The following is a 25,897-nucleotide window of genomic DNA, read 5'->3' on the forward strand; positions in this document are numbered from 1 at the left end:
ATTCTCCAATCCGAAACCCAACTTTTGTTTTACTTTAATCGCGTTAGTAACAAACCATGCGTTAGCTTTTTCACCAATCGAGGAATCTTTCGCTAATACTCTTTTCCATGCTTCTGCAGCTAATACTTTATCTGCTATATGTCGATTGTGTAAATCTGTGTATTGTGTATAGGCTAAATCATAACGTTTACATGCTCTATCAAGGTCATTAATGCCAGGATCTCCACGAGCTAAGCGTTTCATGAGATTTGTCCCAGGTCCACAGAACTGATAGCCGGGTAAATGCAGCTCTCCACCTGTTCGTATCACTAACATGACTGATATAGAAGGATATATGCATCCTTCTATATAGAAGGATGCATTATGTCATCACTACTGCTATACTCATAATATCCTAAACCTTTTATAGGCTGCAGCAATTTTCTCAAATATTCATATTTGCTTTGATACAATGACTTTGAATACACATACACATTTTTAAAGGATAGTCCATTAGGATCCTGTAATAAGCTAATTATCAGATTTGTTTTACCAGAGTTAGAAGGTCCGGATATTATGCAACGTAGATTATTTGGAAATAAATAACTATGCTTTTTGTTTTGAGGTCATTGATTATTATTATTAAATTGTATTGTTACATCATCAACATTTAATGTGTAAGGTTGTTTTATCACTTTCATGTTTATTATATAACTAACTCTTATATCAGTTTGATTTTGAATATATAATGTTGTAATTTGTCTGTTGACCATTGAAGTGATTATCAATATCATCAATATTTAATGTGTAAGATTGTTTTAACACTTTCATGTTTATGGTATAACTGACTCCTATATAAGCCTGAATCTGAACATATAATATTCATTTATCTGTTGGCCATTGAAGTGATTGGATGACCATGAAGAAAAGAGCAAGTGGAAAAGCCATTTCTTTTAATAGAGCCGTTAAAAATGCTAAAATAAAATTAAAAGAGTCAAGCACTAATGATGTGAAATCTGCTGCAAAGTTAGCTTTACGTGCCGTAAAAGGTATTGCCAAAAAGAAACCTCGTTCTAGAATTATTACAATTCCGAAAAGCGGTGGTATCCTTCCGCTCATTCCAATTTTTGCTGGTTTAAGTGCATTAGGAGCTTTAGCAGGTGGCACTGCTTCCGTTATAAATGCTGTCAATAAAGTGAAGCAAGCACAAGCGGCCCTCAAGGAAAGTCAAAAACATAATCAAGCGATGGAATCAATAGCTTTAGGTAAAGGTCTATATTTAAAACCATATAAAAAAGGATTAGGTGTTTTTTTAAAGACACGCCAAGAAAAACCATACAACAGCAGAAAGCGCTAACAAACGTTGACTTCATGCGTTATGTAAAAATATTGGGAATACCAGAGTTTAGAGGGATATTCATGCAAGATAAATTGCCTATACGTATTAATAATAATGAAAGAGGTATTATTAACTTGGATAGTGTGAAAGGGCCTGGCACTCATTGGACAGCCTATATTAAGAACGGAAATATAATTACTTATTTTGATAGTTTTGGTAATTTAAAACCAAGTAAAGAAATTGTGAACTATTTCAAGAGTGCTGGAAATAATGTAATTATTAAATATAATCACCATCAATATCAAATCTATAACACAAGTAATTGTGGTTATTTATGTTTAAATTTCTTATTATCGGACGCATTATAGCTTCAACAATCAAAGGATGTGGACGTTTGATTTAGTAGGAAAAACATCTGTTCTAACAGCAAATTACCACCCTGCAATAGAACTGAATCCTAATTATCAATATGAACTGGCACTTGTAAGCTTTGATGGTTACAACTCAATTCCAAATATTGATGAAACAAACAATTGCTTAAAAATAGATAATGTGTTGATAGCACTACCAACAGGATCTTATGAATTAATACACATATCGAATGCTATTAATAAACAACTTAAAGAAAAGAATATTAATGGTGTGACCTTTAGCCTACAAGCAAATGAGGATACGCTACAAGCAGTGATCACATGTAACAAAACTATTGATTTTAATATAAACAACTCCATCTCAACAGTATTAGGATTTAATAAATCAGATGTACTGGATCCAATAAAATCCCCGCATAGAGCTCGCAATATTGTAGATATATTTAAAGTAAATTCTATACAAGTACTATGTAGTATAACACATGGAGCTTATCACAACGACATTCCTGCGCACACTATCTACTCATTTTTCCCTAGAGTACCTAAAGGTTATAAAATATCAGAAACTCCCCACAATTTAATATATATGCCTTTGAATACACAAATAATTAATAATATTACCCTTAAAATAGTTGATCAAATCGGATTGTTGGTCAATTTCAGAGGAGAAGTCATCAAGATAAGACTACATTTAAAGCTCTCTAGTAATAATGGTTCTTAAGGTGAAAGGTTATATAAACCCACGAAATCAAACCAATACTTTTAGTTCTCCTCACACTGTGAAACAGTTAACACCTCAAAACAAACAATTTCTTGAATCATTATGTTTACAATTAATAAAATAATATTCAATATGAGTATCTTAAACGTCTCGGATAAAGTAGAATTTGATAATTCACTCGTACGGATTGAGTATCATAATCACTTACCATACTCATCAAATTCTTTTAACAATAGCGATGAAATTCGTATTGCAATTCAACAACAGGACGTTTACACGTTACCAAGTCAATCTTTTATTTACGTACAAGGGAAACTATTGAAAGATGACGGAACCGTTGATAAAGATTCAAAATTATCAGTAAATCCGATCGCTCATATGTTTAGTGAAGTACGATTTGAATGTGGAGGGAATGTAATTGACAGAGTAAGAAATCCATGAATAGCTAGCACATTAAAAATTCTTTGCTCATTAACAAGATCGGAATACTATCATGCCTCTAATGCAGGTTTCGAATATCCAAATGTTAAAGTAAATGAAAATACAGGAGATTTTGATTTTTGTGTTCCCTTGAAATATTTTCTTGGTTTCGCAGAAGATTATAATAAAATTTTGATAAATCTCCGCCAAGAATTAGTTTTAGTGCGCAGTAATTCAGACAAGAATGTTATCGAAAGTCTTTTACCTAATGTGAAGTTTAATATTAATAAAATAGTATGGAAAGTCCCTCATGTTTCTGTAGCCGATGTTGAACGTTTAAAACTTTTAGAGTACATAGAACAAGGAATTGAATTAGACATGGGCTTTAGATCATTTGATTTACATGAATACCCATCATTACCAAAAAGTAGACAACACACATGGACAATTAAAACATCTACTCAATTAGAAAAGCCCAGATACTTTATATTAGGGTTTCAAATCAATAGAAAAGATAATCCGTTACGTTCTACATCACAATTTGACCACTGTGATTTAACAGATATGAAAGTGTTTTTAAATAGTGAGAAATATCCCTATGAAGCTTTAAATTTAAATTTTAAGACAGGTCAAATTGCAGTTTTATATGAAATGTATTGTAATTTCGCAAAGACCTATTACGATCGAGAACTTGCAGAACCAATGTTTAACAGAGATACATTTTTAGCACATACACCGATTATTGTAATTGATTGTTCACGGCAAAATGATATTTTAAATGTTGGAACCGTTGATATTCGCATTGAATTTGAAACGAGTGAAGAGATACCTAATGCTACTTTGCTCTACTGTTTAATCTTACATGATAGAGTTTTCAAATATGTTCCTTTAACTGGTATGATTAATCAAATATAGATTGGTTTGTAAACAACTCCATGACAATAACATTAGGTTTTAATAAAGCAGATGAACTGGATTTTTATGTAAGCAAAATAAAGTTAGTCGTATTTAAGTTGGCTGAAGTTTTATTAGAAATATTCCTAATTTCCTGCGCACGCGCATTCAAGCGACGGGAGGCACGCCTTTAAGCGCTCAGCACATTTAAATTTTAAAAATATAACAGTCCGTCAGGTAAATTTATTTTATTCATTAAATATATTATTTTTTTTTATTAAATGTATTATTCTTATTCATCGTCTGCGAGCGAGTTTCCTCTTATCTAATCTTCGCACATTTAATACCGCATATTTCCTGCGATTCGTTAACGCGTCAACAACCGCCGCACTCGAATGACCCGATTCAGTTCGTTTTTAACCGCTGCTGATTCGTCTAGTTCGTAAATCACGATATAAAAGAAAATGTTTAGTACAATTTCAAGTACAACGGTCTTCCTCTTCTTTCTTTCTATTACGACAACAATGTGTGATAGCGGGGAAGAAGAAGGAGAAACAACCGTAGAAGTTACTGCATCACCTTGAGCTGAAACCTTAGAGATTACTACTACTACTACTACATTAACATCATCTCCAGTTGATATTCGAAAAATAAATAATTTTCTTTATCAACTACTCCGGTTGAAGACAGATCCTAAAGTAAGTTTTAAAGTTAAAAATCCTAAGAAAGGAGAAGGAACCTCCGCAAAACAAGATCAACCTACAACAACCACAGCGATGAAAGATGCATCTTCGATCATCAGAGGTTCAGTGTCTTTAATATGTTTAAATATATTAGGGTTGATGGTAAAAAAAAAATTGAAGAAAAGAAATTGTGTTTTAACATAAATATAATATTAATTTTTATTTATTAATTTTGTGTTTTATTTATCCACCACACACCAGAATGCGCATAATTCACTCCTACTTACACCACTCAAATCTAGGTGGCGCCATTGTATTTAAATTTTTCTATTTAATTTTCTAAAAGTCGCTAGATCTCTAGTTACTTTTAATGCCAACCTAATTTTTTTTCCCCCAAACTTTGGTTGGTATCCCCCCCTATACTTAATACATTGAGACGTGACGTCACCGCAGGAGCAGCAGGAGTAACTTCCGGTCTAGAACCGGCATTCTTACACTACTGTTGTTTGTTGGGATATCATTTACTTCATGGAGAAGTGAATATTTATTGGAGGTTGGGACTGTTGCGTAGGTTTTTGGTTGATTTGTTGTTGTTGTGGAGGTTGAGGGTTGATTCACGGTTGTTTTTTGAGTAGCGTTTTGGTTTTTGGGGACATTTGTTTCGTTGGATAGTTTCGATTTTTTAGGTGTTACTTCTTCCTCGCTGGATTCATCCATTTCTACGTTGTTTTCGGAATTTACGGATTCCGAGGTTACAGTTGTGTCGGATTCTTCGCCCGAGGTATCATCGATTACTTTGTTCGATTCGAGTTTGTGTTTCCCCATTGTGGGGCGCGTGTTTTACGCGAATTATACGATTCGCGCACATTAATTTTAAAAAGTTTTTAAATTTAAAAACGAATTTTAACTTAAAAATAAGGGTACTCAGGTATCTGAGCTACCCGACGGGCCCGACCCTTGAGCCGGGTTCTTTGTTAGCCGGCGGCGTAGGTAAGTTTTAATAAAAACTGTTGAACGTTAACGATTGTTTTGTCACGTATGCACTGTCGCACTTAAAAATTCCGGAGCACTCACGAAGGGAGGGGAGAAGACGTCCGCTCGGTTCGAAAGCTCGAGTGGAACTGGGACGAGAACCGGTACGTTCAATGTGGTATGGCCGTTGCCTATAGTTAATGCTTTATTGCGGCTTACGTTTGTCCGCAAGTCGAAGCAACTCACTGCAACGCAATGCACATCGAAAACCCGGTCCGACCGATGCACCGCACGTTCGTACCTAAGCAGCAATGCGTGGAACTGTGTCACACTGTGCGGCACATTGTCGACCCGCGCTGCAACTCATTGCACATCACGGCAAATCGTAGCGATGAGACGCCGGACCCGTTTTCCGTTCACATTCGAACTCGTACCATCGAGAAGGCAAACTATTATAGAAGTTTAATTTTTCTTCATTTCCCAGAGAATAGTACAGACTTTTAATGCAGTCCGGCCGACCGTGTATCCCACTGAATAGTACAGACTTTTAATTCAGTCCGGCCGACCGCGTATCCCACTGAATAGTACAGACTTTTAATGCAGTCCGTCCGACCGCGCATCCCACTGAATAGTACAAACTTTTAATTCAGTCCGGCTGACCGCGATCCCACTGAATAGTACAGACTTTTAATTCAGTCCGGCCGACCGCGATCCCATTGAATAGTACAGACTTTTAATGCAGTCCGTCCGACCGCGTATCCCACTGAATAGTACAGACTTTTAATGCAGTCCGTCCGACCGCGTATCCCACTGAATAGTACAGACTTTTAATGCAGTCCGTCCGACCGCGGATCTCACTGAATAGTACAGACTTTTAATGCAGTCCGTCCGACCGCGTATCCCACTGAATAGTACAGACTTTTAATGCAGTCCGTCCGACCGCGTATCCCACTGAATAGTACAGACTTTTAATGCAGTCCGTCCGACCGCGTATCCCACTGAATAGTACAGACTTTTAATGCAGTCCGTCCGACCGCGTTTCCCACTGAATAGTACAGACTTTTAATGCAGTCCGTCCGACCGCGTATCCCACTGAATAGTACAGACTTCTAATGCAGTCCGTCCGACCGCGTATCCCACTGAATAGTACAGACTTTTAATGCAGTCCGTCCGACCGCGTATCCCACTGAATAGTACAGACTTTTAATGCAGTCCGTCCGACCGCGTATCCCACTGAATAGTACAGACTTTTAATGCAGTCCGTCCGACCGCGTATCCCACTGAATAGTACAGACTTTTAATGCAGTCCGTCCGACCGCGTATCCCACTGAATAGTGCAGACTTTTAATGCAGTCCGTCCGACCGCGTATCCCACTGAATAGTACAGACTTTTAATGCAGTCCGTCCGACCGAGCATCTCACTGAATAGTACAGACTTTTGATGCAGTCCGTCCGACCGCGTATCCCACTGAATAGTACAGACTTTTAATGCAGTCCGTCCGACCGCGTATCCCACTGAATAGTACAGACTTTTAATGCAGTCCGTCCGACCGCGTATCCCACGGAATAGTACAGACTTTTAATGCAGTCCGTCCGACCGCGTATCCCACGGAATAGTACAGACTTTTAATGCAGTCCGTCCGACCGCGTATCCCACTGAATAGTACAGACTTTTAATAAACTCCGCCCGACCGCGTATCCCACTGAATAGTACAGACTTTTAATGCAGTCCGTCCGACCGCGTATCCCACTGAATAGTACAGACTTTTAATTCAGTCCGGCCGACCGCGTATCCCACTGAATAGTACCGGCTTTTAATGCAGTCCGGCCGACCGCGTATCCCACTGAATAATACAGACTTTTAATTCAGTCCGGCCGACCGCGATCCCACTGAATTGTACAGACTTTTAATGCAGTCCGTCCGACCGCGTATCCCACTGAATAGTACTGACTTTTAATGCAGTCCGTCCGACCGCGTATCCCACTGAATAGTACAGACTTTTAATGCAGTCCGTCCGACCGCGTATCCCACTGAATAGTACAGACATTTAATGCAGTCCGTCCGACCGCGTATCCCACTGAATAGTACAGACTTTTAATGCAGTCCGTCCGACCGCGTATCCCACTGAATAGTACAGACTTTTAATGCAGTCCGTCCGACCGAGCATCTCACTGAATAGTACAGACTTTTAATGCAGTCCGTCCGACCGCGTATCCCACTGAATAGTACAGACTTTTAATGCAGTCCGTCCGACCGCGTATCCCACTGAATAGTACAGACTTTTAATGCAGTCCGTCCGACCGCGTATCCCACGGAATAGTACAGACTTTTAATGCAGTCCGTCCGACCGCGTATCCCACGGAATAGTACAGACTTTTAATGCAGTCCGTCCGACCGCGTATCCCACTGAATAGTACTGACTTTTAATGCAGTCCGTCCGACCGCGTATCCCACTGAATAGTACAGACTTTTAATAAACTCCGCCCGACCGCGTATCCCACTGAATAGTACAGACTTTTAATGCAGTCCGTCCGACCGCGTATCCCACTGAATAGTACAGACTTTTAATGCAGTCCGTCCGACCGCGTATCCCACTGAATAGTACAGACTTTTAATTCAGTCCGGCCGACCGCGTATACCACTGAATAGTACCGACTTTTAATGCAGTCCGGCCGACCGCGTATCCCACTGAATAATACAGACTTTTAATTCAGTCCGGCCGACCGCGATCCCACTGAATTGTACAGACTTTTAATTCAGTCCGTCCGACCGCGTATCCCACTGAATAGTACAGACTTTTAATGCAGTCCGTCCGACCGCGTATCCCACTGAATAGTACAGACTTTTAATGCAGTCCGTCCGACCACGTATCCCACTGAATAGTACAGACTTTTAATGCAGTCCGGCCTACCGCGTATCCCACTGAATAGTACAGACTTTTAATGCAGTCCGTCCGACCGCGTATCCCACTGAATAGTACCGACTTTTAATGCAGTCTGGCTAACAGTTTGTGCTGCAACTCATTGTACGTCACGGCAAATCGAGGCAACTCATTGCAACGCAATGCACATCGAGGAATCGGAATGACGATGCATGGCACGGTCGTACACGAACAGCAATGCGTGGAACTGTGTCACACTGTGCAGCATATTGTTGACCCGCGCTGCAACTCATTGCACATCACGGCAAATCGAAGCGATGAGACGCCGGACCCGTTTTCCGTTCACATTCGAACTCGTACCATCGAGAAGGTAAGCTATTATAGAAGTTTAATTTTTCTTCAGTTCCACTCGAGCTCTTGAAGCGAGCGGACGTTCCTCCCCTCCTTTTTAAGTGCTCCGGAATATTTTTGTAAAGTGCCATCACACGTGCGTGACTAATCGACCGTTCCGTACAGTTTCTAAATAGAACGCCAGTGCGTCATCGCGCGTACAAAGAACTCGGCTTAAGGGCCGGGCCCACCCGGGTCACGCAGGTCCCTGAGTACCCCTAAAAACGACCGAAACGATCTTAACAATTTAAAAAAAAACAAACTTTTAGTGCTTTAAAATAAAACATCGACAGATTAATAAAATAAGTGATCAAAACTCAAATAGAACGCGGCCCATAATGGGCAAACATAAATTAACAAAAACCTACGTAGAAAAATCCACCGAAGCCGAAGAAGAGTCGGACTCTACAATTACCACAGACAATCCCAAGTCCACAGATCTTGATGAACAAATGGAAGATTTCGATGATGAACCCCCAACCCCCAAAAAACCAAAAATTTCACCTAAAAATCCGCCCAAACCCACAAATCCCCCACAAACTCAATCTAACCCCATCAACATCAACCGTAAAATCCATTCCAACCATTCCCACTGCCAATAAATATTCATTATTACAAGAAGTAATCGAACCAAACACAAATAATACTTATCAAATCCCTAAAAAAACAACCCAACCTATCAAGAAAACCTCTCCTCCGATATCCATGCATATAGACGGCTACTCCAACCACTCTAACATCACCGCCGATTTAAATAAATGGATCTGCAAAGAGGAGTACACGCTCCGTTATACAAAAACCGGCTGTACCGTTTACACAAAAAATCCCGATAAACGCCGCGCTCTAATTAACAATCTAAAAACCCAAAAAACCGACTTCCACACCCACACGCCCAAAGAAGATCGGGAACGGGCATTTGTAATAGACCGTCTATTACAAATGCCCGTCCCACATCAAATGGAACCAGAAGAAGTCATAGAAGACCTAAAAGACGAATACAACATTATTGCCACAAAATGCTTTAAAATGAGAGGTACCAAATATCCTAAATATATGGTCACCCTCCCGAACATAAAATCCCTCAAACTACTCCAAGAAAGGGTTAGATATATTCTCCGAACCAGAATTTTCTGGGATAATGTCAAAAATAATAAAATCCTTATACAGTGTAAAAACTGTCAGCAATGGGGGCACGCAACCACGAATTGTTATTCGCGACCGAAGTGTGTGAAATGTACCGGAGATCACGCAAGCTCCGCCTGCGAGATTAGCCGCGATAACGGGTTGCCGGTCTCGTGTACGAATTGCAAAGGCCCCCACACGGCCAATTCAACGGCGTGCCCTAAATATGGCGAAGCCCTAGTCCGGCGCAACATCCGGCTAGGAGAACAAAAACCAGAAGCGCCCCGAAGAATAATACCACCAGCACCAACAGCCATGACGACCCCGTGAAACGTCATGGCAGCCAGAAGAACAACAACGATCCAAGGACCAGCCGCCTCCACCGCCGCCGCCCCCACGCCCTCAGCGCTCCACACCGTGGGACAGGTGAGTCAATCTGACTTTTTTGAACTCGGCAACTTGATGGCTGAAATAAACGGACTGATCAACATTTCCGCCTTAATTAACGCCCTAAAAACTTTTAAAAACCAAATTATAACCGACAAATCCCCTGGAAACCTCTTGCATGCAACTCAAACTCTTTACCAAAACCTTTCCAATGTATAACCTAACAATAGTTCATTTTAACATCAACAGCCTCATCCCCAAAATCCTCGAAATAACCAACTTCTTGTCCCGACTAGACGTAGATATACTTCTCCTTAACGAAACAAAACTCATTCCCTCCGATCAAATTAAATTCCCCGGTTACACCCTCTACAGAAAAGACCACACCCGACGCTCCAGAGGGGTAGCAATTGTCATCAAAAACTCAATTCCCCATATCAAAATACCACAACCCGATCTCAACCATCTCGACATCATAACACTAAAACTCCAAAACAATTTACACATATCCACTCTCTGCAGTAGCCCCAATTCCCCCCTGACTGATCAAGACCTCCATAAGCTAATTACCCCCTACAACAAACTTATCATGCTCGGTGGCCTCAACGCCCGCCACTACTCCTGGGGCTACCACATCTCCAACACAAAAGGCCACACCCTCTTCAATTTCACCCAATCCAGAAATGCATTTGTCCTCGCTCCACTTAAACCGACCCATCACCCAGATAACGGATCAACCCCCACAACAATCGACATAGCAATAGCCAAAAATATCCCCGACCTACCCGAAGCTATCGTCCCCAACGACCTTTCCTCCGATCACTGTCCTATTTTCATCAAAATAGGAGAACATCTTACCCCTCCACAACAACCCATCAAAATCCTAAACTTCAGATCCGCAAACTGGCCCCTGTACAAAGAAATTATTAACCAATCCATCCAAACAACCCCCACGATAGATTCCATCCAACATCTCGAACACGAAATCGACATCCTAATCTCCGCAATCCAAACTGCCAAAAACGCCGCTATTCCCCTTATCACCAAAAGAAACCTACATCGTACACCAACCCCCCCACACATCGCTACCCTAATCAAAAACCGTAACCGCCTCCGACGTCTCCACCAACGCACACACAATCCAGACACAATTCCATTCCCTCAATAAACAAATCCGCTCCGAACTAAAACTACACAGAAACAATACATGGTCCCGTAAACTGCAATCCCTTTCCCCCAACGATAATTCCATTTGGCAGGAAATCCGCAAACTAAAAGCTAAATTCAAACCCCTACCCGTTCTCTCTTCCCACAATTCCTATAAAATAACAGATCCTGCTAAAGCAAACCTCCTAGCCACACATTTCTGTAACATTCACAAAGCAAAACCCAACACAACACCACAGCACCACGAAATTACACAACAAACACAACAATTCCTTCAATTATCCACCCCACCTCATCAAACTCATCCATAGCTACCTATCAAACCGAAAAATACAAGTCAAACTCAACAACACACTCTCCCGACCTAAAACCATCCATTCAGGCGTTCCCCAAGGCGCTGTTATTTCCCCACACCTCTTTAACCTCTACACAGCAGACCTCCTCCAACTTCTTCAAACGAACCTAGCCACCTACGCCGACGACACGGCGATCTACGCCCACTCAAAAGATCCCAAAATTGCAATCCTCTCACTACAAGCCCACCTGAGACTCCTTGAAAAATATTACAATCACTGGAAAATCACGGTTAACCCCAAAAATCCGAGTCAATAATATTTACCAAAAACAATCACCCAACTAGAATCCCGCTTCCTCTCAAGATCTCCAACTCAAGCATTCCCCTAAAAACTGAAATAAAGCACCTAGGCGTCACTCTCGACCAAAGACTCACATTCATACCATAAAAACAATCTATCCCCTCATCTCAAGAAGTAGCTCCCTAAATCTAAAGAACAAAACATTATACTCCACCATCATCCGTCCCTCACTAACCTATGCCGCTCCTATCTGGTCAAATGCGGCCCAAAAAAACTGCAAACCTGCCAGAATAAAACCGTCCGAATTATCTCCAACTCGAACCGCTACATTAATATCCAGCACCTCCACGAAATCACCAAAACAAAACCCATCAAACAAATCCTCACCCAACTCAATCAAAAATTTTACTCCAAACATCACCCAAACACACTCATCAAACACATCACTAACCACCCCACACAAAATACCAAATAAAAATTCCCCCACGAAACAAACAACCTGAACCTTATGCCCGACATAATTAAAAGCTAACTCCATCAAATTTAATCCCACACCCTTCCCAACTGCCCCTTTTATCCTGATCCCCCAAAATTAAAACCAAAAACCACCCTAACACTTTTACACACCAGGGTCACGTCCGTTTATGGCGTTCAGCAAGTTGCTGACCAAGAACTAGAAAGATTGACCACCCTCCAATCAAAAAACTTATTGTACGCGGTTCTTTCTCTATAGTTACTATATATTTATGTACATTCATGTACATATATTTAATTTCCCCCAACTACCCATTGTAAATATCCCCCCCTATAGAAAACCCGTGAAATTAATAAATAAATGAACTTAAAAAGCCTACCTGCTCCCGAAAAGTTCTTGATACGTATTTTTATAAAATGAAATATTACCTAGTTTTAAGTAACTTTGGAAATATTTTTGTTAAATTGACTATAACTCATAAAATTTTATTTTGATTTTGATTTTTTGGTTCTCGTCCGATCACCGAAGTTAAGCAATATCGGGCGCGGTTAGTACTTGGATGGGTGACCGCTTGGGAACACCGCGTGCCGTTGCCTTTTTTTGTGTTATTACTATTATTTCTTTCGATAATTTATAACATAAATATAATAGCAGTTTTTACCGTTTCAATCGTAAATTTAAGGATAACGTTACTTACTTAAACCGCTTCCGCTTATTACCTTTCGATTCGACACCTTTGTTGTAAATTCGTTTGTTTTCCGTACGATTGTTTATGTATTTTATTTTTTTATATTGTTAGTTTTAGGCTGTTATGGACGGAGAGGGCCAAATAAAATATGTAGGGGTAAAATATTATTTAACAATTGTTTTTGTTTTTTTTTTTTTGTAAATTTTATAACAAATCATTTGAAACAATTTTGCAATGCACACTACACACACGTTCTGTTCGCAGTCCGTCGTATTTCAATAAATACATGTTGTTCCCAAAATCCCAAAATATCACCAACAGTAATAATAATAATAATTCACTTTATTTCGCAACAAAGATCAATTACAGAACAATATTACAAGAAAAAAGTAAATACATGCTATAAAACAAATATAATTCACATAAAAACTCCTACCGTATTATTGATTGTTAGTTAGTATAGCCAGTAACAAGAGAACAAAATGCTAAACGGAGTCGAGGCGAAATTCAGAAACTATCGTAAGGATACGAATACTAAAGGTACCAACCATAAGCAGCGGAAAGGTCACGAAGGAACGGTTGACCCAGGTATCAAATGTGATACGAAATCAACCATCATCGTAGAAAAGAAAGAATGTAAACGACAAAAAAAAAAGGGAAAAAAAAATTTTTTTTCCAAGTTCCTACTATTCAGTGGGAATGTAAAATCGGTTATCGCCCGGCGTTAATGTCCGAGCAAGCGGTCTAACACGCACAGGAAACAACGACACCGTTTTTTAAAGATCGTACTATTCAGTGGGAGATGGTTTTATACTAAGAAGGACACTATGCGCGTCTCAAATTGGCCTTTCGCCTCGTTCTCGGGCGCAAGGCTTTCTCTGTCGACGTCGTCGTTTGGGACGGACGAACGAACGAACGAACGACCGTTCACACGAAACCCAACGACTCCTCTTCTACTTTCAATAGAAGTGGTCGTCTTAAGCGTGTTTCGTTGTTAGAACGCATCGATAGCAGTAGTACCTGGCTTTTAATATTTATTTATTTTCGACAATAAACTTAATACATTATCTATACTTCGAATATTTTTATTGAAATATTTGAACGTATAATGGTACACATACAACGAGCTCTCTTCTCTCATACAAATTTTGTCGTTTATTATGTTTAATATTGGTCGGTCGGTCGCCCACTGTCCCTCTTGACGACGACGTTTCCTTGTATTATTTTTCATTAAAGAAAAATAAATAAATATAAACGTACGAAAGAGAACTGGCCGCCGTCCGTACGCGACTGAGGACCTCGTGTAACCGACACGACGAATCCCCAAGCAAAGGGCTGAGTTTCAACAGATCGTAGCGTGGTAACTGCTCTACCGAGTACAACACTCCGCCTGGTACGTAAGTCGTCTACAAACAATTCCAAGTTCCGACATCGAACTGTAAGGTACCCATGTTCGACCGTAATAATAAATGCTCAAATAGGGGCTCGTGCGACGACCGACGCGTACGTCGATCGCCTAATAGAGTAACATTTTATTGAGCCTTTCGACTCTCGAAACTCCTAAGGGTATCGTTGCCACCTTTGACTAGAAAGGATACGGCCTTAGAGGCGTTCAGGCATAATCCCACGGATGGTAGCTTTGCACCACCGCACAGTGGTCTAAATTCGAAAAAACCCGAACAAAAATATTTTAACGCAGTTTGGGTTGAGATAATTTTTTGAAACTTGGTATGTGGCTATAGGACTATATGCTAAAGACTTTGTGAACTTTTGGATCAAATATGTCAACCGGAAGTACTAATTTACTTGAGGCCACATTCTATTTTTTTCATATAATTTAGGTCCTTAGAATTGGATAAATACAAAATTTTATACAACGCTATTAAATCGTGAAGGATAGCTAAATACAAAATTGTTTAAACTAAATTGATTATATAGTTTACTTCGATGTAAGGTTTCTATAAATAAATCTTTAACTACAGAGTATCTCACGTAACTGATTCGTTAGAACTTTTTCAGGTTCCACTATTCGTACACTTTTGAAATTTCGGTAGCATGGGTTGTTCATGCGGAACTTTCAATCTAAAATATTTTTAAGATGGCTGCCACTTCCAGTCTACCGGAAGTAGACCATAATTTCGTTATTTTAAATGGAATGCTATAGTTTTTATTACACCAGTTAATTGTACGTAAAAAAATAGGTTAACTTTGATAAAAGTTATTGGTTCCTAGCGTTATTTGTTTTCGAGTTATTTTGGTTCTAACCTTTTTTTGGTAAATTTCACCATGCTCTTTAAAACCCCATATCTCAGCCAACGTTCATTCAAAAAAGGTCTAAATTGGTACGATTATTCTTCAGATGCTGTCAAATAGTTTATCATTTGTTGTATCGGGGTATCTTATACAGGGTGGTCAAAAATTGAATTATTGTTTCTCCATTTTCAATGGCGAGAAAGTTTTAAATGGAATGCACCATGCTTTTTTAGCCTATCAGAAAGGGAATTTAATTCTCTATAAATTATCTACGTTGTTTAACAATATGTGTTTCTTTTTGTTCTGTTTCAGACCATTCTTCGTCATCTTCATCTTCGTTGCATCCTGTCTCATATAGCTCTTGTTCTGATTCTTCTTCTTCGTCATATTCATCTTCTTCTTCGCGATCTTTTTCTTCTTCCTGGTCTTCTACATTGTCTATTATAATTAATCTTTTAGTCTCCATACTCATCTTTTTATGTTTTCTAGAAATGCGCTGTTGAAAATTACTTATAAATGGATGTGAGCTGAGCAGCAGTCTTTTAAATAGATCTTCATTCGTATCCAGTCGACTACATTTCCTTGTGTGGCTCTCTCTAAATTTTCGGATTTTTTTGTTATTAGCTTCTTGCGCTTCTTCCGACAACTCTCCAATAGGTAGTAGAGCTTGTTTAATGATTGCAGATCCATGTATCAAAATTTTATGAACGCTGGTTGGCATATAGTACCAACTATAAAATGGACGTACTTTTCGGCAGTTTTGAAACAATATTTATCAAATTCATTGCTATTAATATTATACCCACTGTTTATTGCAGCCAAAACAACGCCAAATCGCTGTATTAGTACCTCGTCAATTCCTTAATTGAAGTATAAAATGATTAGTACATGCGCGCTTACTATAAAATTGTCATACCAGTAATCTCTGATGATAATTTAGTAAAAGTACGTATGAACCAGTCACCTTCCAAGTTCTAATTTCTAATCTGTATGAAATGTGAAGCAGACACACAAAAAACCGAATGTATGTATGGAGAACAGACAAACCAAACTTAAAACCTTCTAGCTCTACCGTTCATCTGTGAAATTTTTGCTCTGCATAAATAACATTCCATTCCAGATGATTCCTTCAAATTCCCATCAAAGAATTACAGACCTAAATGTATGAATAATTCAAATAAACTTTTAAGAAAACGAAGACTTTATACCTTGCCATCCACCATCGTGAAATAAAGAGAAAAGTTAACACTTACACATTTTGAGGTATATGGCTGAAGGGAGCTTATTTGGTTTGAAATATATATTTTTCTTCGGTTCTTATAAGAGCGGCATTTTCATGCACCCATTGTAATCTAATCGGTCTACAAAACCGTATAGATGATGGTGTGGGGTTCTTCCACAATACAATATTATTATCATTGTCTTCCAATCGTAATGGGACTAGGAAGACACAAATAGGGAATCATCTTTTCCCTCTGCATTTGTGATAAACTTTTGTTTATAAGTCGAATGACATCCGCTACCATCAAACCCCCACTTACAATGTAATATAGAATTTACATTTACATTTGGATAATTATCCAAACATTTAAAATTCCATTGCTGACACGGAATCTTCGTTTAATTGTAATGGTAACTTAAACGCTCTGTGCACGGTTTTTCCATTTTCTAACAGTACGGCCGCTATACCGGTCCACGCTACGACGATGACACTCTTTCTATATCGACGCAGCACGTACTTCAACAGAATATTATACAGGAACGTTTTTCCCGTGCCTCCAGGCCCGTCTACATAAAATAAATTACGTCCAGTCCGTAATCCTAACATATTAAATTCGATTTCCTGCGTCACTTCGTCGAATACCCGCAATTGATCCCCGTTTAATGTCCTTTTGATATCTTCTTGTTGTTCCTCTTCTCCTCCAACTCTTACGTCTTCATCCGCCGTTCTTCTCGCGTTTCGTAACGCTTCCTCGTCCACCGACGGGAATCCTATCACCTGCAGCGTTTTCCCGTTTCGCAGTAGTTGCTCTTCGATTTCTCTCAACGCTTTATCTTCCGCAAAGCTTTCACTGGTGTGAAGTTATCCATAAATCCCAGCAATAAACTTAAAACATTAATAATTCCGTAACCAATACGATTTGGGTAACCAAATTTCACACACAGGTCACTCTTACCCTCAAGAACAGCTAACCACCCCCATTTGGTAAAAAAAAAATTTTTCAACCCTCACCCCCGAAAAAGGGATGTTTTCGCCCTGATGGGCACCTTCGAATTAAACGAAATTCTACCACATAATAGAACACACTTCTAAGTATTTTTATCAATTTTCAAAACACCGTAAGCCCTAACGGTTTTCGAGAAAAAAAATCATTCTTATAAACCGCGGATGGGACTTTAGGGGTGAATTTGACCCCGTTGGGCACCTCCAAAATTGACGAAATTTTAGGATGATTTAGAGGATGCCTTTAGCGATTGAAATCAACCATCCAAACACCGTAATGTATTACGGTTTCCGAGAAAAAAAATGTGTTATTAGACACTATAGGTATACAGCGCGGCGCGGACTTTGGGGGTGAATTTGACCCCGTTGGGCACCTGCAAAATTGACGAAATTTTAGGATGATTTAGAGGATGCCTTTAGCGATTGAAATCAACCATCCAAACACCGTAATGTATTACGGTTTCCGAGAAAAAAAATCTGTTATTAGACACTATCGGTATACAGCGCGGCGCGGACTTTGGGGGTGAATTTGACCCCGTTCGGCACCTCCAAAATTGACGAAATTTTAGGATGATTTAGAGGATGCCTTTAGCGATTGAAATCAACCATCCAAACACCGTAATGTATTACGGTTTCGGAGAAAAAAAATGTGTTATTAGACACTATAGGTATACAGCGCGGCGCGGACTTTGGGGGTGAATTTGACCCCGTTGGGCACCTCCAAAATTGACGAAATTTTAGGATGATTTAGAGGATGCCTTTAGCGATTGAAATCAACCATCCAAACACCGTAATGTATTACGGTTTCGGAGAAAAAAAATGTGTTATTAGACACTATAGGTATACAGCGCGGCGCGGACTTTGGGGGTGAATTTGACCCCGTTGGGCACCTCCAAAATTGACGAAATTTTAGGATGATTTAGAGGATGCCTTTAGCGATTGAAATCAACCATCCAAACACCGTAATGTATTACGGTTTCCGAGATTGTCTGAAATTTTAGGATGATTTGGAGAGTGGATTTTTGATAGAAAAAAAAACTTTTGATAAAGAATGAAATTTATTATATTAATGGTCTGTTTTACTTATAATTAAATTGTGTAATGGATTGAGAATATTATTATAATTAGTTGCTACCGCGTTCCAAACCGCTTCCAATCCTTGTTCATTTAAGTGAATGCCATCCCTGTGTAGAAATTTGTATTAAACACATAAGAAAAGAAAAATTTTCACGTTGTGTTACCCTTCCATCATGTTTCTGTTAACAATTGCTTCAATGTCGGTACAATTGATTTGCTTTTCAGCACAAAACCGTCGAATGTAATGATTGATTTCCTATAAAGGCATAGAGAGTATTTATTTATAGCATGACATAGAAATTATAATATCTTACGTTCACAGACTCGAAGTTTTTGCAGGGAGGAATTGTGCAAATTTGTATTCCTTTAGGATTTAAGGAAAGAAGGAAGCGGAAGAGGTGAGAATATTGGGACTTTAGTTGGGATGGTGATGTTTTGTGGAGTATATCGTTAGTTCCTATCATTATAACGATATGTCGTTCAACAATATCTCCACAAAACCAAGGGGAACATGTTTTTGGAATACACTTTGCGCGCCGCAAAAGTTTTAGTATTGTTTGACCGCCTACTGCTAAGTCGAGGAAATATTTTCCGTTGCTTGTCCGTTTTGATTGTCGTCCTAAAAATATATACCATTAGTAGGAATTAACTTCATATCTGTTAAAACAAATACTTACTTTGTATAGTACGTAGCATTCGGCAAAAATTACTATCGCCCAAAAACAGTAATTTCGTCGGCATCTTCGCTGGTCACTGGTTTTAACAAGAGATAAGCAGAACAACTGATCTCTGCAATAGCTGAGGAACCTTTATATATTATTAAGTTCTTACCTGTGTTACAGTAATATCGATGGCTATGATTGGTCAAAGCCGGTGTAAGTGTACTTACAATGCACTAACTCGTAAGCCACGTACCTGCTTAAGTGACCTTTTTACTGAAAAGAAGTTAAAAAGGAATTCCCTGTACATTTATTAACATCAAAAATAAGTTTTTGAATATCACTATTTCTTTATTAACTTCGCGCTTCTAAATGAAGACGTCGTTACCTCGCCAAATATTAATATATATATATTATATATTTAATTAAATATAACTATATTTGTAATTTATAATTTATATTATATATAAATATAATAACTTATTTATACACAATATATTATATACACAAAAATATTAACGAAAATATCGAAGCAGATTGATTCTAAAAAGAACCGATAAAATATCCATAAAGCGCGAACTACAGCAAAATATATCAACTAGTGATCTCCGTCCCCAATAGAATAGTTTAAGCACATTTATAAGTTTACTCCTCACCCTTCTGGCAAAATCTAAAAAAAAACAAAGGCGCTCTAAAACAACGCCGAATAAGTCGGCAACTATTTTCCCGGAATGCACTTATAATGCAAAAAATATGGACATATTTTTTCCTTAATACCTGCGCCTTTTGTAACTGCACGTGGCGGAGTTCTTACCCTTTGTCAGTAACGACTAAAAGCTCATAAAACTACAAAATGCCTTTCTTAACAAAATTTATTTTTTCCATGAAATATTAAGAGTTTCGCAGTTTTCATAATCTATTAAAATCGCTAAAGGCACCTGCTATCTGGTCTACATACGTGTACAATTTAATAACAAATTTTTTTCTCTGAAGCCGTTAAGGGTTACGGTGTCTTGACGGTCGATTTAAATCGCTAAAGGCATCCTCTAAATCATCCTAAAATTTCATCAATTTTGGAGGTGCCCAACGGGGTCAAATTCACCCCCAAAGTCCGCGCCGCGCTGTATACCTATAGTGTCTAATAACAGATTTTTTTTCTCGGAAACCGTAATACATTACGGTGTTTGGATGGTTGATTTCAATCGCTAAAGGCATCCTCTAAATCATCCTAAAATTTCATCAATTTTGGAGGTGCCCAACGGGGTCAAATTCACCCCCAAAGTCCGCGCCGCGCTGTATACCTATAGTGTCTAATAACAATTTTTTTTTCTCGGAAACCGTTATACCTTACGGTGTTTGGATGGTCGATTTAAATCGCTAAAGGCATCCTCTAAATCATCCTAAAATTTCGTCAATTTTGGAGGTGCCCAACGGGGTCAAATTCACCCCCAAAGTCCGCGCCGCGCTGTATACCTATAGTGTCTAATAACAGATTTTTTTTCTCGGAAACCGTAATACATTACGGTGTTTGGATGGTTGATTTCAATCGCTAAAGGCATCCTCTAAATCATCCTAAAATTTCGTCAATTTTGGAGGTGCCCAACGGGGTCAAATTCACCCCCAAAGTCCGCGCCGCGCTGTATACCTATAGTGTCTAATAACAGATTTTTTTTCTCGGAAACCGTAATACATTACGGTGTTTGGATGGTTGATTTCAATCGCTAAAGGCATCCTCTAAATCATCCTAAAATTTCGTCAATTTTGGAGGTGCCCAACGGGGTCAAATTCACCCCCAAAGTCCGCGCCGCGCTGTATACCTATAGTGTCTAATAACACATTTTTTTTCTCGGAAACCGTAATACATTACGGTGTTTGGATGGTTGATTTCAATCGCTAAAGGCATCCTCTAAATCATCCTAAAATTTCGTCAATTTTGGAGGTGCCCAACGGGGTCAAATTCACCCCCAAAGTCCGCGCCGCGCTGTATACCTATAGTGTCTAATAACAGATTTTTTTTCTCGGAAACCGTAATACATTACGGTGTTTGGATGGTTGATTTCAATCGCTAAAGGCATCCTCTAAATCATCCTAAAATTTCGTCAATTTTGGAGGTGCCCAACGGGGTCAAATTCACCCCCAAAGTCCGCGCCGCGCTGTATACCTATAGTGTCTAATAACAGATTTTTTTTCTCGGAAACCGTAATACATTACGGTGTTTGGATGGTTGATTTCAATCGCTAAAGGCATCCTCTAAATCATCCTAAAATTTCGTCAATTTTGGAGGTGCCCAACGGGGTCAAATTCACCCCCAAAGTCCGCGCCGCGCTGTATACCTATAGTGTCTAATAACAGATTTTTTTTCTCGGAAACCGTAATACATTACGGTGTTTGGATGGTTGATTTCAATCGCTAAAGGCATCCTCTAAATCATCCTAAAATTTCGTCAATTTTGGAGGTGCCCAACGGGGTCAAATTCACCCCCAAAGTCCGCGCCGCGCTGTATACCTATAGTGTCTAATAACACATTTTTTTTCTCGGAAACCGTAATACATTACGGTGTTTGGATGGTTGATTTCAATCGCTAAAGGCATCCTCTAAATCATCCTAAAATTTCGTCAATTTTGGAGGTGCCCAACGGGGTCAAATTCACCCCCAAAGTCCGCGCCGCGCTGTATACCTATAGTGTCTAATAACAGATTTTTTTTCTCGGAAACCGTAATACATTACGGTGTTTGGATGGTTGATTTCAATCGCTAAAGGCATCCTCTAAATCATCCTAAAATTTCATCAATTTTGGAGGTGCCCAACGGGGTCAAATTCACCCCCAAAGTCCGCGCCGCGCTGTATACCTATAGTGTCTAATAACAATTTTTTTTTCTCGGAAACCGTTATACCTTACGGTGTTTGGATGGTCGATTTAAATCGCTAAAGGCATCCTCTAAATCATCCTAAAATTTCGTCAATTTTGGAGGTGCCCAACGGGGTCAAATTCACCCCCAAAGTCCGCGCCGCGCTGTATACCTATAGTGTCTAATAACAGATTTTTTTTCTCGGAAACCGTAATACATTACGGTGTTTGGATGGTTTATTTCAATCGCTAAAGGCATCCTCTAAATCATCCTAAAATTTCATCAATTTTGGAGGTGCCCAACGGGGTCAAATTCACCCCCAAAGTCCGCGCCGCGCTGTATACCTGTAGTGTCTAATAACAATTTTTTTTTCTCGGAAACCGTTATACCTTACGGTGTTTGGATGGTCGATTTAAATCGCTAAAGGCATCCTCTAAATCATCCTAAAATTTCGTCAATTTTGGAGGTGCCCAACGGGGTCAAATTCACCCCCAAAGTCCGCGCCGCGCTGTATACCTATAGTGTCTAATAACAATTTTTTTTTCTCGGAAACCGGTATACCTTACGGTGTTTGGATGGTCGATTTAAATCGCTAAAGGCATCCTCTAAATCATCCTAAAATTTCGTCAATTTTGGAGGTGCCCAACGGGGTCAAATTCACCCCCAAAGTCCGCGCCGCGCTGTATACCTATAGTGTCTAATAACAGATTTTTTTTCTCGGAAACCGTAATACATTACGGTGTTTGGATGGTTGATTTCAATCGCTAAAGGCATCCTCTAAATCATCCTAAAATTTCGTCAATTTTGGAGGTGCCCAACGGGGTCAAATTCACCCCCAAAGTCCGCGCCGCGCTGTATACCTATAGTGTCTAATAACACATTTTTTTTCTCGGAAACCGTAATACATTACGGTGTTTGGATGGTTGATTTCAATCGCTAAAGGCATCCTCTAAATCATCCTAAAAGTTCGTCAATTTTGGAGGTGCCCAACGGGGTCAAATTCACCCCCAAAGTCCGCGCCGCGCTGTATACCTATAGTGTCTAATAACAGATTTTTTTTCTCGGAAACCGTAATACATTACGGTGTTTGGATGGTTGATTTCAATCGCTAAAGGCATCCTCTAAATCATCCTAAAATTTCATCAATTTTGGAGGTGCCCAACGGGGTCAAATTCACCCCCAAAGTCCGCGCCGCGCTGTATACCTATAGTGTCTAATAACAATTTTTTTTTCTCGGAAACCGTTATACCTTACGGTGTTTGGATGGTCGATTTAAATCGCTAAAGGCATCCTCTAAATCATCCTAAAATTTCATCAATTTTGGAGGTGCCCAACGGGGTCAAATTCACCCCTAAAGTCCCATCCGCGGTTTATAAGAATGATTTTTTTTCTCGAAAACCGTTAGGGCTTACGGTGTTTTGAAAATTGATAAAAATACTTAGAAGTGTGTTCTATTATGTGGTAGAATTTGGTTTAATTCGAAGGTGCCCATCAGGGCGAAAACATCCCTTTTTCGGGGGTGGGGGTTGAAACAAATTTTTTTTACCAAATGGGGGTGGTAAGCTGTTCTTGAGGGTAAGAGTGACCTCTGTGTGAAATTTGGTTACCCAAATCGTATTAGTTACGGAATTATTAATGTTTTAAGTTTATTGCTGGGATTTATGGATAACTTCACACCAGTAAAGCTTTCGTCGTTACCGGCGTAAAGGAAATCATCCATTAACGCGATTCGGTGATTCAGCCATAGTTGACTTAATTCTAACGCGGCATTATCTACAGCAACCAAACAAATAAGAGCAAATAGGCGCCTAAGACGTTTCGGAGGAGCGTTATTCGCCGGTTCGATCACGCAGCGATCGTATTCATCGACGCGTTCCAAAAGTCCCATTCTCCGGCAGGCTTCTTGAAATGTTTCGCATACCGTTTCGTTGACGGTTCTCAACGCTTCAAACGATGTGGAACCCGCTACGTGCGCCAATAGCATTCGAAGATAAATTTTTTCCATGTCCGTGGGACTCCAACTGCCGTCGCGATCCTCCCACACGTAGTGTTCGGGTATCTCCGGATATTTAAGGTCCCTCGCGTCCGGATCGATCTGGTTCAAACGAAAATATGCCATTAACTTTGTGGGTTTTCTAAGGGCCGCTTCAGAATCGGCATTTTCAGCATCGTCGTCTACGATGAACGTTTGTTCGTTTGGCATGTGTACGGGCAAGTACAACGACGCTGTGGGATTTGTCATTTAATTTATACTCAAACTAACGCCAAACCGCTTCCATCGAACTAACATAGCGACATTCTAAATATCGATCGATTTCATTCCATTCCAAGATGTTCCTTTCGTTGCGCGATTCTATTGTAATACAATCCGGTCCTTTATGCACGTACTTATGCAAATATTTTACAGAGGCCAACGATCCGCATATCTCGAAGTTTATGTGGCACTTATATTTCATCGCAGCGTACCTGCTGTAAGGAGCGACGCTTCTATTATCGATTACCACATCTCCCATTTGGATCGATCGACCGTCGTACGGTCTCTTGTATTGCGGCTGTTCTATATGACCCACGTGCAATATCGTTTCTTCGCAAAAATCCTTCGGATATCTCTTCGTGTATATAACACTCGGCGACTATTCGATGTAATCCGGGCTCTTCCTTTTCGTACGGCAAACGGGAAGATATTAATTTATCTATACTTTCGACATCTTCAAATTTATCTTCGAGCCTCATCGCAACTAAAATGTGGGCGTGCGGTAAACCACGTTTTTGAAATTCGATTGTGTACGATGTAGTCGATGAATTCGTTTAATTTCGTTTTAAACACCCTCGCAACCAAGTCCGGGCGGTGCTCGTACTTTTGGGCGTATTCAAGATTGTTTTGAATTTCATCCCATTTCGGATTACACGTTATTGTAATAAAGAGATCGGGCTTCCCGTGTCTGGCTACCATAGCTAACGCTTCCAAGTATTTTCGATTCTTGTATCTTATAGATCCCGTATGCGATGTGGGTAACACCCATATTTTGCCAATTGTGGTATCTGTACCTCTAAATTGGTCTTCCAAACGTCGTCGAACTACATCGGCCGACAAGAGCCTAAATCTTTCTTGATTTTGCTTCAAATACCATAATTCGCTTGCTTCAGCTCTGACCCACGCGTCAACGATATATTGTTAATTGAAACAGTTTTCCCGAATTATGTAAAATTGAAAATTCTTCCCGACACAGCAATATATACTTGTCAAACTCCCTTATGGTAACGTTCTTCGCCGTATTCAGTTGATGCCGCAGCGTTACGTCGCAACCGTCCCGCTATGGCAAAATCTGCTTGCTCGCGGCTCCTCTGAGAGATCACACACGATACGTACGATCATCACGTACGGTCTCCGTGATTCCGCTTTTGTTTGCTGGCCCGGCTGAGAAATTTTGCATTCCTCTATCTCGCCCTCTCCTAAACGGGGTATTACCACGGCCGACGACGGTCCCGGCACAGGTTCCATCGTTGTTACAGTAGCTTCTTCCGCCCGTGCACGGCCCTCAGGATTTACCGGTACGTTCACCTGTAACCGCTCCAAAACGACAACGGGTCGCCGTAACGCCGTTTCGCTTTTTGGCGATAAAATTTCTCTATTCGCCGTATTAATATATCTCTGCGACCTCCTCGTCGCCTGCAAACTATATTTTCCACTACTCGACAATTTAGCTTTCGACCGAACCATTTTATCATGATTTTTATTTACCACTATT

At 39.8% G+C, this 25,897-nt stretch overlaps 2 protein-coding genes across 2 annotated transcripts; both read right to left on the reverse strand.

The window, feature by feature from the left end:
• Positions 1-18,602: 18,602 nt before the first annotated feature.
• LOC139429105 (uncharacterized) lies at positions 18,603-19,626 on the reverse strand. Its single transcript, XM_071194601.1, has 4 exons — positions 19,318-19,626; positions 18,955-19,259; positions 18,805-18,896; positions 18,603-18,747 (listed from the first exon to the last, which is right to left on the reverse strand). Exons 1-4 carry the CDS (start codon positions 19,379-19,381, stop codon positions 18,630-18,632), a joined length of 579 nt encoding a protein of 192 aa, XP_071050702.1. The 5' UTR covers positions 19,382-19,626; the 3' UTR covers positions 18,603-18,629.
• Positions 19,627-23,769: 4,143 nt separating this feature from the next.
• On the reverse strand, positions 23,770-24,351 carry LOC139432708 (uncharacterized). Its single transcript, XM_071201474.1, has one exon. The coding sequence runs from the start codon at positions 24,349-24,351 to the stop codon at positions 23,770-23,772; it is 582 nt and encodes a 193-aa protein (XP_071057575.1).
• Between the last annotated feature and the right edge of the window lie 1,546 nt (positions 24,352-25,897).

This window comes from Onthophagus taurus, chromosome 2, assembly GCF_036711975.1.
Source record: "Onthophagus taurus isolate NC chromosome 2, IU_Otau_3.0, whole genome shotgun sequence".
Classification (NCBI taxonomy): domain Eukaryota; kingdom Metazoa; phylum Arthropoda; class Insecta; order Coleoptera; family Scarabaeidae; genus Onthophagus; species Onthophagus taurus.

What these genes read in the sequence shown, in the direction of transcription:
- LOC139429105 (XM_071194601.1), bottom strand. Translation starts at nt 19,381, where the DNA reads ATGCCGACGAAATTACTGTTTTTGGGCGATAGTAATTTTTGCCGAATG. An exon ending in AATGCTACGTACTATACAAA is followed by an intron (nt 19,260 to 19,317) that starts GTAAGTATTTGT and finishes ATATATTTTTAG; the next exon opens with GACGACAATCAAAACGGACA. An exon ending in AACAGAAACATGATGGAAGG is followed by an intron (nt 18,748 to 18,804) that starts GTAACACAACGT and finishes ATTTCTACACAG; the next exon opens with GGATGGCATTCACTTAAATG.
- LOC139432708 (XM_071201474.1), bottom strand. Translation starts at nt 24,351, where the DNA reads ATGCCAAACGAACAAACGTTCATCGTAGACGACGATGCTGAAAATGCC.